Here is a 14,711-nt window from a genome sequence, read left to right on the forward strand (position 1 = left end):
ATTATATTTTTAGCATCTTCCTTCGCCATGTAAATGAGTCGGTAGTAACAGGGGAGGAGAATGAGAAGAAGGAATTAATGAAAAGTCACCTTTATAAACAAGCATAAAAAGAATTATGCTGTAGCCTTTTTGGTGTTTATGTCTTTGTTAAACTGCAAAGGAAAAAAGTGATTCAGTACTGTCTAGCAACTCAGAGAAGCAGTAAGATGTGTCCCACTCTATCACAGCAAAAGAAAAGAAAAAAAAAGTACATTATTACAGACAAGTGTGCTGCTGCTAACACCAGACAGAACAAGCAAAGCAAAAGACATGAACGCAGCATGAGGGTGCTGTTGGTCACTCTTCACACAGGGCACCATTTGTTGTCACTCACCCCTAAAACAGGGCACCAATCGGACAGTGGCCACATGACTGACACCAGTGCCAGTCCCTTGTTATCTAAAAACTTCCCCTGATTGACAGAGGACTCAAAAGATTAGCACCAAAGATGGTAGCAAGCATCAGCAGTTTATTGAAGCCTTCACACCTTCTCTCTGTTACAATCCCACAGGCAGCACCAAGCAATACAGACCCCTTCCTCTCACAGCACAACCTGCTAGTTCTAATACCACCTCTCTCCTCCCAACTCTTTATATCTTTTCTCTCACATGCATAACACCTGCCTGCCCTTTTACTCTTTTGTGATTGGTCAATACACATTGGCATTCCATGCTGCTTCTCCTTCAGTGCTGTTCACCTGTCTTACACAGCTGCAACTTATCAGGAGCAACACTCCAGCACTATCTCCACTCTCCTACAATCCATTCTCTCACATGAGGTAATCGAATATCGGCTAGAAAAACACAAATACTGTGCATATGTGAAGAAGCTACCACATGACTTTAGTGGATCAGTAAATGCAACAAAATGGAAACAAAGGAAAAACAGATCATAAATAACATTGTTGATGAGATAAATCTTATCAGCTTTGCCAAAAAAATAGTGATTCAGGAGAAAAAAAAATCCAACTGTATTTACACATGGCACTGTGTGAGTGTGTAATAGTGCCATAAGAAGTTGTGAACACTTCACTTTATTTGTACAAAAGAGCAGGGCAAGTGTCAGGATTATCCCAAAACAAAAATTAAAATAATACTGCCCTTAAGGCTCCTAAAAATGTGAAGGAAGGACATTTACTTTGTTGTGTTTTCAGTGTTTTTACTGTGTGATGCTAAGAGGATTCTTGTAAAGAGAAGGCATTTGTAACAGTGGTGAATGTTGCAAAGGAGTGTTTTAAAAATTAATTTAACCAAATAGAACACCCTTCTCTCCTTACATATACAATTACAGCAATTAGCTCTACTTATTATATCAGTCATATCATCACATACCTTATCTGGAGTCATCAGCACAGTAGGTTCACTTTTTATTGCAGAAGGATGAATGTTAACAAACATTCCTGATTCCAGCAAACCCGTTGATCTGACAGAAAATGGCACAAGTTTTAATTTTGATTAATTTTAAAATTCAATCTTTTTTTTTTTTCTAGAAGATAGAGATAGCCACTTCTGAATACAATTTACATACCTTGCTGTTTCATTGTCTGTTACAAAAGTTGGGGTTGCAGCTAATGGACTGCGGAGATCTTTCCGAATGTAGATCTTTTCTGTAGAAGCTGCACAGTTCGAAGATTTTTCTCTTGACACTTCAATAGGTTTCCTCTCACACTGTACAGCTACAGAAATAATATCCAGCTATTAAATCACCCTGAATTACAGAATAAGAAATAATACTTTCTTCTTTATTTAATATTTGGTTTTAATAATAATCCTGAAAATAGCTAATATATATATATATTATATATATATATATCCCATAACCACAAGCTAACAAGTTGGATAAAACCACCACACCAACTCGATGAGTTCTAAGTGAAATGATGTAGTAGTCAAAGTCTGAGATGGAACATATTGCAACATTTTAAAGTTAAAATTAAGGGAGACATCCCCTCATTTTTAACTTGAATCAAAGTGGCAGCTTAAAGCTTGGCATTCTCTCAGTTTCACTATCTCACACTCTCAGCTCCTTTGTAAAGGACTCACGGTATGTTTTTCCATGGATTGTGGGTCTGTGTTGAACCCATATAACTTCATTCACTTAATGAAGCTTCTCAGGTTAGGATCTCAGACAATACAGAGGGAAAGGTACATTCACAAAGTTGAGTTCAGACCATTTAAGATAAATTTGGGCAAGACCCTGGCTCACAGTCACTGACTTCAGAGAATAAGTGGATTTTTTAATTTGAATGACTCAGTGAAACAAGGTGGAATGAACTGGGGCTTTAGCCCACAAATGTATCATCTTGCTTTGAACATTAAAATGAAACTTACAGTATTACCCTCTATAGGAAGAATGTGGAAATGTGAAAAATGTGTAACTTCAGATAAAAAATTAAAGACCTTTCAAGATAGCAGTAGACTGTGATGCTATTCAAATTTTCACACTGATAAGCATCTTAAACCCCCTATGTTGTAATTTTAAGTATTGACAATGCTGTTGAAGTCAGCCTGCAACCCACAAATAGTGCTTTAAAGGGTGGGAGATGGAGGCAAGTATTTAATCTTCCTTTGTAAATGCTGTGCTCAGTATCTCTCACTTTGCTGAGAAAAGGCCAAGGCTTCTTCAAGGGACAAATAAACCCCATTGAGGGAGCTACAGTCCAAGACCATGTTAAGTATTCTTTCATTTCCTTTCTCCACCCCACTGAGGAATGAGACTTCTTATCATCAAACAGTCCTCTCTCCCACTCACTATTCCCCCATGACCCAGAGATTATTTTCCTGCCTTCTGATCCCTAAGCCAAGTGATTTTGTTCTGCTTAAAAAGTCTTCTGTGGAGGGGCCTTTTCTTACTTACTGCCAGCTGAACTAGAGGGTAAAGATCCACTTTCACTGCCCCAGCTTTTCCTCCCTTTCTGAATTAATTTCCTCTGTGTTACTGATTTCTGCTGATAGAGGCAGGGCTGGAAGGAGGAAATGTCCACAGAAGTTCAAGAGGGTCAGTAAAGTAAGTGCAGGATGACAGAGAGCAGAGAACAAGACCAATACTGTATGTACTACAACAGTGTCACAGTATTAGGTCTGAAGAACTTGTGTTTTCTGTGATTTTCTGTGTATTTAGTATTCTGATACTGCTGTGATATTGCACTACCACTACATCTAATGTGTAGAAAGCTAGAAATGAACTTGGAATCTGCAGGAATCGGTAACAACTGAACTTTAGGTTACTATGGATCTCTGCCTTGCGAATAACTGTCTCTGCAGAGCTTTGCCAAAAGTGAACAGCAATCTCAGTTGTGGAAAAACTGAAAGTAGAGTTCAAAAAGTTCAGCAACTTAACTTGAACTGCACAAAAAAAATGCAGACATGTTTGATATTTGCCACATAGGAGTAACAATTCATTCACTTTTATCATGTGGGATGGAGCTCATTAGGCTTTTAAAGCAAACACCTGAAAGCATTTAACATTGTGATACACCAAACTTCCTTAAAAGGAAAAAATACAACGATTTAAAAATCTGTATCCAAGATAACAATTTGTATCTACACAAAGCACATCTTTTGTAGCACAAAGCAGCCGGCAGGTGCAGCAGTTTGCTCTTGCTCAGACTTACAATCCTGTTTCATGCCAAAGGCGATGCATCTCTGCAGCCTGCAGTACTGGCAGCGATTCCGGTGGTGCTTGTTAATGACGCAGTCCTTCGTTCCTCGGCACGAATAAACCAAATTCTTCCGTATGCTCCTTTTAAAGAACCCTTTGCATCCCTCACAGGTCACTGCTCCATAATGACGCCCTAGTTCCAAAGCAACAGAAAACGTGACATCAATTTTACAGTATCATATTCATTTTATAGACTTGACATTTATTAAAGACAAAGTATTAGCTATTTTACCTATTTTTTTAATATAGCTATTTTTTATATTTTTGTATTTTTTTATATTTTTTATATAGCTATTTTTTTTATATAGCTATTTTAGCTATTTTTATTTTTATTAGCTATTTTAAAAGGAACGCTTGTTTTTCCCATTGCAGATCTTAAAATATACTGAGGCTAAAAAACATAAAAAGCAAGAACTGTTTTTCTAGTTCAGAGCTCTTAAACAAGATTTTACAAACAAGCAAGTTGCTTATCAAATTATTTCTTTATCTGTTGACAGCAGTGTTAAAAAAGACGAAGAAAATAGGTAAGAACATAGCAAAAAAAAAATTAATTTATAGATTCCTCTAGTGATTTTTCTGTGATTTCTCATTGCAATTTCAGCTGTTGAAATTGTATGCCTTAAATCTAATGCAACAATGGAAAGTGCAAACATGGCATTGACAGCATGAGGCAATCACTTCAAAGCTCTATTTTCACCTTTAATTTTCCTAACAGGGTAACGGTATGTCCACAGTTCTTGCAGTAAAGCATCAATGAAAGAATAATCTAAAAGAAGTACAATGTTTTTTTTGAAGACCAGTTCTGCAAGTTTTCTGTATAATATAAAAATTTCTATAATATACTACAAAAAAAAAATTTAATTTTTAGAAGTGAATTATTTTGATTTTGCATAAAATAGAAACATTAATAAAAAGGATTGATGAAGGCATGCTTGTCAGTTACAACAATTTTAATTTATGAATCCTTGAAATACATATGGCACATTACAGAATAAATCACAAATATAACCTAATTTAGGAAAAAACATTTTAAGGTTCTTTCCTGAAGTTTCTAGAAATTCTGACAGGTTTTCTAGATTGCTCTATGACAACCTTTTTACCACTACTAAAATGTGAAATTTCAAAAGCATCACATGTATTAAAAGAATATCGTCTGAAACATTTTAGGAGCAGCTGGATTATGAATATTCATTCTGCAAAGTAGCAGGGCTGCTTTTTCCCCTACTCTTTTGATGTAGCTTCTTGGATTCCAGCTTGGAAGTATCTGCAAAGCAGTTTTCATGACAGGGCTTGTCACATGGGAGGCTCCCCAAAACCTGCAGCTGCTCAGAGAAACATGGCTCTGTCCCCAGAGTCACTACCACTGCCCAATATTCCAAGGCCAGCACAGGAGGAAATCCTCCTTGGATCTGCAGCCCCTCAAGGGAGACTCCAGCCCTCCTCTGGGGAGTCAGAGAAGTTTTAACATTTAGAACATACCAAACAGATCTTTGCCTTAAGTTTGGCAGGAATTTCCTTGAGATGGGTGAGGTCTGACAAGTATTTAGAGCTCTAGCAACCGTATTTTTTATGTAAAACTTTGCCAATTTTTTGAAAAAAATATTTAATACATTTTACTTTCTAGCAAGTTTGCTCCCTGCTGAAGGGAGATCTCGCAGTGTCTGCAGGTTCCTCACAAGAGGAAATGGACAAGCAGGCACTGACCTACTCCCTCCAGAGCCAGGACCCAAGGGAATGGCACAAAGCTGGTCAGGGAGAGTTTAGGTTATATGTTAGGGAAAAGGTTCTTCACCCAGAGGGTGACTGGGCACTGGAACAGCTCCCCAGGGAAGTGGTCACAGCACCCGCCTGGCAGAGCTCAAGAAGTGCTTGGACAAGGCTCTCAAGCACAGGGTGTGACTCTTGGGGTGTCCTGTGCAGGGCCAAGGGCTGGACCTCAGTGACCCTTGAGGGTCCCTTCCAGCTCAGGATATTCTATGAAAAACAACAATAAATTCTATCCATGGATACTAGAGTACCACTTAGTGAAATTCTCCACTGCATGTATAGACATTTATACATGTATATGCATGCAAACTGTTACACAGCTTCAGAAGAATTTTAAACTGTTTTTATAAAATTGCACCACCTTAAAAAAAAGAAAGAAAAAACCAAATACCTGATGCTTTGTCTCCACACACAACACACAGATCAAACACTTTATTTAGGCCCTGTTCATTGGGGGAGTTGTCCGTTAAAATCTGAAAAAAAGTGTGAAAGAATTTAATTTTTATTTTTCTCACCATTTAGAAATAATAAATATATCTCATGCTCGTGTTTTTTGTCTAAGATAGGGGACTAAATCTACAAAGTATCATGTTTTCTTGATTACATCTAATACTGCCATGCCACTGTGCTCCCTTTCAGGAGGGAACAAGAGTTTTACTTGTAATGCTTTTGAGAAGAATTCAAGATCTCATTTCTCTAAATACTACTTTTGCAAAATGGACTGACATTTTGAAAAACTTTCAGCATCTGCATACTCTTACCATTTGTTCAATTTTATATTTATATACTAGTGGTTCATTGATAGTACAAAAGAGATGGGAGCACAGAACAGATGGAACAAAAAAAATTCCTTGCAAAGGCTACTGGACCTACACAGAGGTTTAATACTTTCTTTTTTTATAATACACAAAATATGGACCAAAAGGAAATGTACTCTGGACACAACCTTTAATTTCCAACTGGTATATAGCTTGGCTTTCAGTAACAGTTTGACATTATAAAAATATTATTGTCTTGTCTCAGCCATTTATCTCTGGCACCTGTAAAGGTTTATTAAGCCCATAATTTTAGAATCTCAGTACTACAGGGCAGGTACCAGAACATTTCACTTAACTTTTGAAAACTATCCCACCACAACATAAATAAAGCACAGAAAAAAATCCATTTAAAAAAGGAACATACAAATCACAAGTAACAACCAAACATCATCTTGACATAGAAAAAAATGTTCTTCTCATTCAAAAGAGAATATAGTTTAGAAGCTGTAAGAGTTTTTAACTTCTACTGTGCTTTAAAGGGAAGCCAGACTCCACATTCTTGCTTTGCATGTTCAGAACAGGACCTCTGATAAAATGGGAAGTAAGCAAAACAGAAAGTACTCTCTCCTCCAGAGAGAAAATTTGGAAATTGTGTTTTTTAGAGTTTGGAACACAGTACAGATGATGTATGTAGGAAAGTTTAAGAAGCATACTTCTTTCTAGTTAGCCTTGTTACCAATACAGTCGCTGAGAATCATCTAGTATGTTTTCTTTAAAAAAGCACCAACTTTTTAAGAAAAATAAGATGATGAGTTAAGAGAATATTAACCTATTGATCCGTCCAAATGTCCAGTATTAACATTATGTATTTTCATGATATTATAGAAAATATAAATTCTAAGTCCTTCCATAAACTAAAGCTGCACTGAAATGGGAAGTTCCACATAAGGAAGGACTACAGAATCGGCCCATGAGGAGATAAAAACCCCAGACTCAGAGAATTTATTAACTGACCTTGAACATGAAGAATAAAAATTTACTATTAATATGAAAAAGAGCCACTGAAGTTAAAATAGATGATGGGTGAAAGGGTCTTGCCAAATGAGTCAATGTAAAGATAAGGTGCAATAACAGAGAGGTTTTTGGCAGAACAAACAAATGGGCATTTCAAGTGAAGGCTACAGAAGAAGAAGAAGAAAACAAGTGAAATTGGAGATGGAAAGATCATTTGAGGGAGAAAATACAAAAGATCCCAAAGGGATGCAGGGGAATGGCAAATGAATGGTACTCTGTATTTCATGGGATTTTAAATGAACAGAGGAAATCTCTACCCATACATATCCAAGGACAACAGAACAATTTAACTGGGGTGACAGAATACCCTGTTGCTCCTCAAACTGATCTATTCTATATTGTATCTAAATGATACAATCAGAACTACAGCTTTCAATTTTTTTTACAGATTTCCTCTTTTCCTGAATTTTGCCTTATAAACCAGTGTGGCATACTTCTCATCTCTTAAGTTGTCGTTGAAAATAATTATTATGTGGACTACTCATATCCCACTAGTTTATATTTTTGTTGAGGCTTACCTAAAATACAAAGTGCATGATAACACTAAGCATGCTTCAGTGCCTCTCAATAGGATTGGCTTTTGCTACTGGTCCCATATTCACAGTAATCAAATTCTTTGGAGCAAGGACCTAGGGTGTCCATTTACAAAGAACTGTGAATTTCAAAAATAGTAATATTATATAATACTGAGATTCTTTTAAGCTTACACAACGTGTAGGTAGTGAATCAGTGGACTGGTTCACAGAAGAGCACAAACTGAACAGTGAAAAAGTCTGCAGCTGAAAAGAGATTGCTTGAAAGAGGATTTTGTAGTGATCTACAAACACTCACACAAATCCTTAATAGTATCTTCTAGTGCAAGAAACACCTAATTAAACAATTCTCTCAGATGGTCAAATAATCTAACATGTTCTTGGCACACCATAGGATATTATACAGAATAAAGCTTACATGATCTATATAAATACCAAAAAAAGGTTGTTTAATAGCAGCTATCAAATATGATGGTCTAACTGCAGTCTCCAAATCAGGAGTTTCCTCTGTATCATCAGAAAAGGATATGCTCAAAAAGATCATTATTTACTTGGCCATCTTTTAACATTTTTCCTTAAGCAGCTGTTTAAGTGTTTGATATGGGACTAACTGGACTGCAGCTGTCTGAATGCAGTCTGGGACTAACCGGACTGCAGCTACCTGAATGCAGTCTGGCCCACCACTGATGTACTGTAACAGCAGCAGCAATGTGTCTGGGTGGAACACATGCAGTAACTGTACTGCAGCTGGATGCAGAATCCCCCTACTTCATGCTGAAGCAGGTCACATCTCCCAGCTCTCCCTGTATGCTTCTGACACTCTTCACATCAGTGCCATGCCATCCCTGCCAGGCTGGGACAGAAAGCCTGGAAGCTGAAGGGTGGCAACTAAGGAAAATGGAGTAAGGTACACTGGGGACCAGCTAAGGGAGCTACAACCCTGCCTAGCTACAATATCACATTAGTAAACACAAAAGCATTCATGTTATTTCCTCACCCCCATGGAGTCACGTATTGCCCCACTGAACAGTCTGAGCAATGCTGTGGACTACAATTCACACAGCTGAACAGCAGTTGCAACAGTGTGCAAAAAGGAAAACCAGCAAAGGGAAATGTTAAGAGAGAAGGACAATGGAGAAAGTGAATGTTTTTCAACAATACATGAAAACAGATGGAGAGTTAACGAGCAGAAATAAAGGACTGTTGGCATGGCAGAATCTGGAAATGACAATAAAAATAACTGTATTTTTCCTAATGTCATGAGCCAACATATAAATTTTAAAAGCAAGAAATTTACTAAAAAAAGTTTTTTCATAATTTTTAAGTATCCACAGTGAGTCGTAGTGCAAGGAAAATTATACTTAAAAAAAACCCCAAAAAACAAAAAGGAGAACCCAGACAGACTTATTTGGAAATAAAACATCTTTTCTTATCCCATTTGAATGAAAAATATGAAATAAAGTGGATTATCTACCTGGATGTGTTGTGCAGATATATCAGGGGATGCAAAAAACAGTTGGTTGACACCTGCAGCATCTGGAGTTGCTAGGATAACTTTTCCTGGAGTGGAATCTTGTCTGGCAAGGATCACCTTGCTTGGGGTAGAGCCATCATGATTTGTTAAGATGAACTGCTTGCCTGCTGAGCTCTGATCAAGTGATGTAACAATCTGAATCTTCTGGCCCGTCTGCTGATCTGTGACAATCTAATAATACATTTATCTCAATTGTTATGGTGATTTAACCTTTTGGACCCAATCCGGGCACTTGAAGAAAATGGGATTTTGCCTTTCACATTTGAGAAGCAGGATCATCTTCCCCTCCATCACACAAGAGTGAATTAAACTCAGGCAAAAACCTGGATTTTAACTGTATTTGAAACACATTTCAATCAAGGTGTTTGAAGTAAAACCTGAGTCTGTACTCAATTTTTACAACTGACACATGTTTTTACAACACTACTGAAACTCCTGACAATTCTAACACCCAGAACTCAAGGCATGGCTGTAGCTGAGCCCTAAGACCCATCAGGTTATAAGAAATATTAAATCTTGAATTCACTGCTCTCTACATGAAGTGTCTGCAGCACCTCCAAGGTTTGGTTACTTAACATGGAACTTCTTAAAACCACAAACGTAGATGTCCAAGTGAAAAAAGCAAGCAGTAAACAGCAGGAAAAGCAATTATATTGTCGCACCTTTATATACATTTTAGGCTTCATTTTGTGGGGACCTTTTTTTACATATACATTTCTAAATAAATCAGTGAAATAGAATCTCCTTCCCTGCCTTTTTTTCTTTTCTTTTTTATGGAAAAAGAACAGATCTACGGGGTGGTTTTTCCCATTTTATCCCTGTTTTCAAGCACAAATACAGCAGAATTTTATCAAATAATCCTCTACCTTCTGCCAACTTTGTCCGAAGATTATAATCCTCAGCGAAAATAATCAGGATTCCATATATATTCCATTATAGATCTCACTTATAGTCACTGCATATCTCCTTAAAAATGTCTATATGGAAAACTGCCTGGTTTATTCTGGAGACTAAGGAGAATTATCCTACAAAGGCTGTTTCCGGCAAACTATTTTGAATTACAGATCAATAAAATAGCTCCTATTAACTTCTTTTTTAAACTGTAAACAAACATTTATGTTTATCTACACATGCCTACCATTCATATTATAGATATTAATTTTATTTTGATTACAGATGACATTTATTTAGTTGTCTAATATTTACCATAACTTATTCCCCATAATTGGGGTGCCAATATTAATTGCATTTCCTAGGTGGAGAATTTTGGCACAAAGAAACTGAGTGAGGCATAATTTCACATGAATTCTTTATCAGCTTTGCTATTGCACCTTCACAACAGGCTTATTACTTTCTCTAAATGCCCAATGCCTGTGTAGAGTTCGCATTTTAAAAAGATAAGCAGTGATGAGTATCCAATTTCAGCAGTTATAACACAATATTGCCACTTTCAAGTATTCATAAATCATGAGTTTCATTACACAAAATAATTGTGTTTCCTTCAGGTGGCCTTGTGCTCTTAACATTTTAATGGATCAAAACTCAAATCTTTTTCTCTACACAATATGATTAAAAGCATATCTAAGAGAAAAGTGCAGGTAGATGATAACATTCTAAATGCTAAAGAACTTATCATGGGATTTGGGGTGTAGGGTGAGAAGACAATGCTAAAACATGACAATAATTATTGACACGATAAATTTTCTGTGCAGTTTTTTCATATATCCTCATGTCTGGGACCACATATGGCTACAGTAGAGCATTATTTCTTCTTCAAGTTCCTTTAGATTGGTTCCATATTCTTTAGAAGGCAAACTTCCTTGCCCCTTCAATTCCCTTCATTCCTTAATTTAATTTTCTTTGCTCCATTTTCCTTCATTCACAATCTTTATTTCTCTGGTAATTTTTGGCTATTTCCAAAGTAGCTGATATTCCATTCCCTTTCTTTCCAAGCATCTAGCATCTTTCCAAGCATTTTATTTGGATTAGGAGAAATCCAATGTATATTATGCTCAACAGGGTGCATAGATGTACAAAAGCCAAACAGAACACTGTGCTGTTTTTTGAATCTCCAGACCTGCTCTTTGAAAGATACTCTTAACTAAAATGTCTCCATATCAAATCTTAAAAGCATAACTGAGAGTATCCCAAAAAGGTACATATTCCATCTAGTTAGGTTTATAAAAAGTATACCCAAAAACCAGCAATTCCCAAACACAAACTTGAAGTACAGCTGAAACTATTTTTGGAACATACATACTAAGTAATCTTTTTTCCTACTGTAGCCCAGCTGTGTAATTAAAAAAATATATGTACTTGTAGATAAATAAGGCAGGAGAGTAGGCAGAAGAACCACTGATACTTCACCCAATTCACTTCACCTTCTATTTAACAAATAGAGTCCCAGTCTTCCAATGGGCTCCTGCAATCCTAGGAGGATGCCCAGGCAGTTTTCACTACATGATAAAGTAGGTACAGTGCTACATTAATATCCTTACAAAGGTATTCAACCTGCACAAGTGTTTTCTGCACCTGACAAGCATCTGACAACTGACAGAGCCATAAGAGAAAGCAGTTTAAACACTTAAGCAGGTTCTTGACTGCAGCTGACTCTCATGGCCATACACCTGCAAAGCCCCACCTACACTGCAATGGCGACACTGAAAAGGGGAGCAGTTCAGCACAGCACAACAACCTGCAATACCTAAATGTCAAGGTAAGAGAAAAACATTGTCAAAGGGAAGAGGAAAAACATTTATCTTCTGACCACGAATCCACCACGAATCAGTGACAACACATTATCTTTCTTAATAACCTGAAACTCAATATGGCTAAAACAATAATATTATAAAACAGGAATATATCAATTCAGGATTGACTGCATAAAAAATACACTACCCTCATGTATTTCAAATAAGCACCCTGATGATAATGGAGGATATTGTTTTCCTTTATTGCTTTTAAGCCTTGTTTGTTAACAAGTTTTGATTTCCATTTGAACATCATTTCAACAAACACCTCAGTATCTGTGTGTTCCTATTTTACAAAAAAGCAAATGTCTAAACACAGACAACTAATACACTTGCTTATAACAGGAGCAATTTTGTGCAGAATGCCTGTTGAGCAAATGTAACACTCAACTTTTCTCCCAGAAGAAATGCTAGCATTCCCTAAGAGTGACTAATGAAACATGTTTTAAAGAATCTTCTACTGAGGATTTTTTATTTCATTGTTTCAGATAATTAGGTGCATTTAATAATAATAAAGGAAAAAATAATGATTGGAAATAAAAACTCAAAATCATTAAATGTAGCATTTATGTTGGACATTTCACAGAGATACATTTATTCCTACAAACTACTTTGCTCTTCACATAAATTCTTCTCTGAGCAAAGTTTTTATTACTAAGTTTGATACTAGTGATGTTTGTAGATGTCTCTTGCAGGAAGGATGTGTGTTTTGACTGAGTGTTGTTCCACACACATCAAGAGACAACAGCCAAAGTGCTTACCATCCTTTTTGAAGACAGAATGCTGTTTAATTGATGAGCACAAATTAATTAATAAAAAGTACAGCTGTACAGGAAGTGAGAAACAGAGCAGAGGCAGCTGAAAGAATGGAGACCTACATGATTGGTAAGACATACCACAACTAGAGCACAGGTGGGGGGGTAATAAATCTAAAAAAACCCCATATTGTATAGGGGGTGGTTGTGAAGAGCCTTGGAAGGTTGAAAGCTTGCACATAATGCACCAAAACAGGAGGAAAACAGAGGACAATGTTTAGAGTGAAGCTGCTAAAAGAAAAAGCAGCCAAGATTATACTAGCAGCTGGCTCACTTAAATGTGTGCTTTTGTATGAACAACATATATCTGAGAATATTTTTTACACTTATTCTGCAGTTGATATTTTTCTCTACAATGAAAATTAAAAATAAAACTGATTTGCACTGACTTCTATGGCATAAAACATAAAATTTCATTCCCCAAATGTTCCTAGTCTCCACAGAGATCTGTGTGTTGATTTACATACCTACACTGCCAAAAACTTCACTACCCTCACTTCAGCTGGAGGTTATTACTTGACCAGGTTATGGATTATAATACCAAGAGATACAACATGGGTTGGGACAACCAAAAATCAGTATTCTTCTCAGACATTAAGTTTCTCTGCATTTTTTCATTACTTCAAAGATACAATGCAGTATTTCCCTCCCCACTTCTGCTCCAAAACGTAGAAATCCTCCAACTTAGTTGAACTACCAAATAGAAAAAAAATTCAACTTTCAAGGAATAGCTTCACTTGCAAAAAGTATTTTTCTGTTCAGTGATTTAGGATTTTTGTGACGTTAAAATTCTTACAAGGGAAAAAGAAAAAAAACGAAAAAGAGAGGAAAGACTGGAATGCTGTTTTATTCCTATTTATACAGAAAGGGTCTCTGCCATCTGGGGCTGAATATTTACATTAAAGCAAGTAACAAGATGAAAACAAAAAAGAATGCATGTGGAAACTGGCAGAAGCAAACAGCTCATGTCTGTTTTAAAATACATCAGATGAAGCATACCTGTATACGCTGTGATAAAGAGAGGCCCGAATCTGCAGGGACAATCTGTATTCGCTGTGCTGCTCCATCCATGAGTGTCTGTGCACCTCCTTCCTGCGAATGGGTAACCTAGGAAGGAGAAACAAATGGCATGGACTGACAACAGATACACTATTTTAATGGAGCCACTACCTTAATGGAGTAAACCTTCAGGTTTCATCAACTTCCAGTTTCTCTGAACAAGGCCATGGAAAATCTGACACTCTTACTCTATAAAAAATGTGAATGCTTGTAATCTAGTTCAACACTTTAATTTTTCTAATTAGAAAATTCTGATTTAGACCCATCTCAAAGCACCCTCCAATGTGAAATTTACAAATACTTTAAGTGAAGCAATTAATTGTTGACATGTCTGTGTATGGCAACCGACCCGAATATTTACTACTGTTGATGTTCATGAGACACAATACCTACCATCACAGCTGTGCTATGTTTGCAATAAATGTACTTTAATGGCTCCCTTGAAGTGACAGAAGGGTTTTTTTGTATGGAAACAGCAATTGGCAGTTTCAATTCTGTTTTTCTGTTAAAGAATTCTATACTGGAGAACTATTAACAAAGGCAGGGAAAACTAATAAATTGTGTAAAGTTTGCAAATAGTGTATCTTGTATTAAAATATCTGTGTGAATGCTCTCAAACACAATTTATTGAAGTATTTTAACAGTTATCAGTATTTTAAAAATTCTTCACAGCCTACAGCCAATGGCATGGAGGGAAGGTATTGTGTTATTCATTACAATAT

General features: G+C 36.5%; 1 protein-coding gene across 6 annotated transcripts in view; it reads right to left on the bottom strand.

Annotated features, from left to right (window-relative positions):
- The window catches only part of NR2C1 (nuclear receptor subfamily 2 group C member 1), a 47,443-nt gene that overhangs the window by 15,102 nt on the left and 17,630 nt on the right, over window positions 1-14,711 (bottom strand). For 4 of the 6 annotated variants that reach the window (XM_064702081.1, XM_064702078.1, XM_064702077.1 and 1 more), the window contains 6 exons: window positions 13,930-14,037; window positions 9,306-9,536; window positions 5,858-5,939; window positions 3,653-3,832; window positions 1,567-1,714; window positions 1,371-1,461 (listed from right to left, as the gene is read on the bottom strand). In XM_064702081.1, the coding sequence (XP_064558151.1) occupies window positions 1,371-1,461; window positions 1,567-1,714; window positions 3,653-3,832; window positions 5,858-5,939; window positions 9,306-9,536; window positions 13,930-14,001 (804 nt within the window). In that variant the 5' untranslated portion in view covers window positions 14,002-14,037. The remainder of the gene's footprint in view (window positions 1-1,370; window positions 1,462-1,566; window positions 1,715-3,652; window positions 3,833-5,857; window positions 5,940-9,305; window positions 9,537-13,929; window positions 14,038-14,711) is intronic. The other 2 variants (XM_064702080.1, XM_064702079.1) reach the window with 1 other exon arrangement.

The sequence above is a fragment of the Zonotrichia leucophrys genome, chromosome 1A (assembly GCF_028769735.1).
Source record: "Zonotrichia leucophrys gambelii isolate GWCS_2022_RI chromosome 1A, RI_Zleu_2.0, whole genome shotgun sequence".
In the NCBI taxonomy this organism is placed as follows: Eukaryota; Metazoa; Chordata; class Aves; order Passeriformes; family Passerellidae; genus Zonotrichia; species Zonotrichia leucophrys.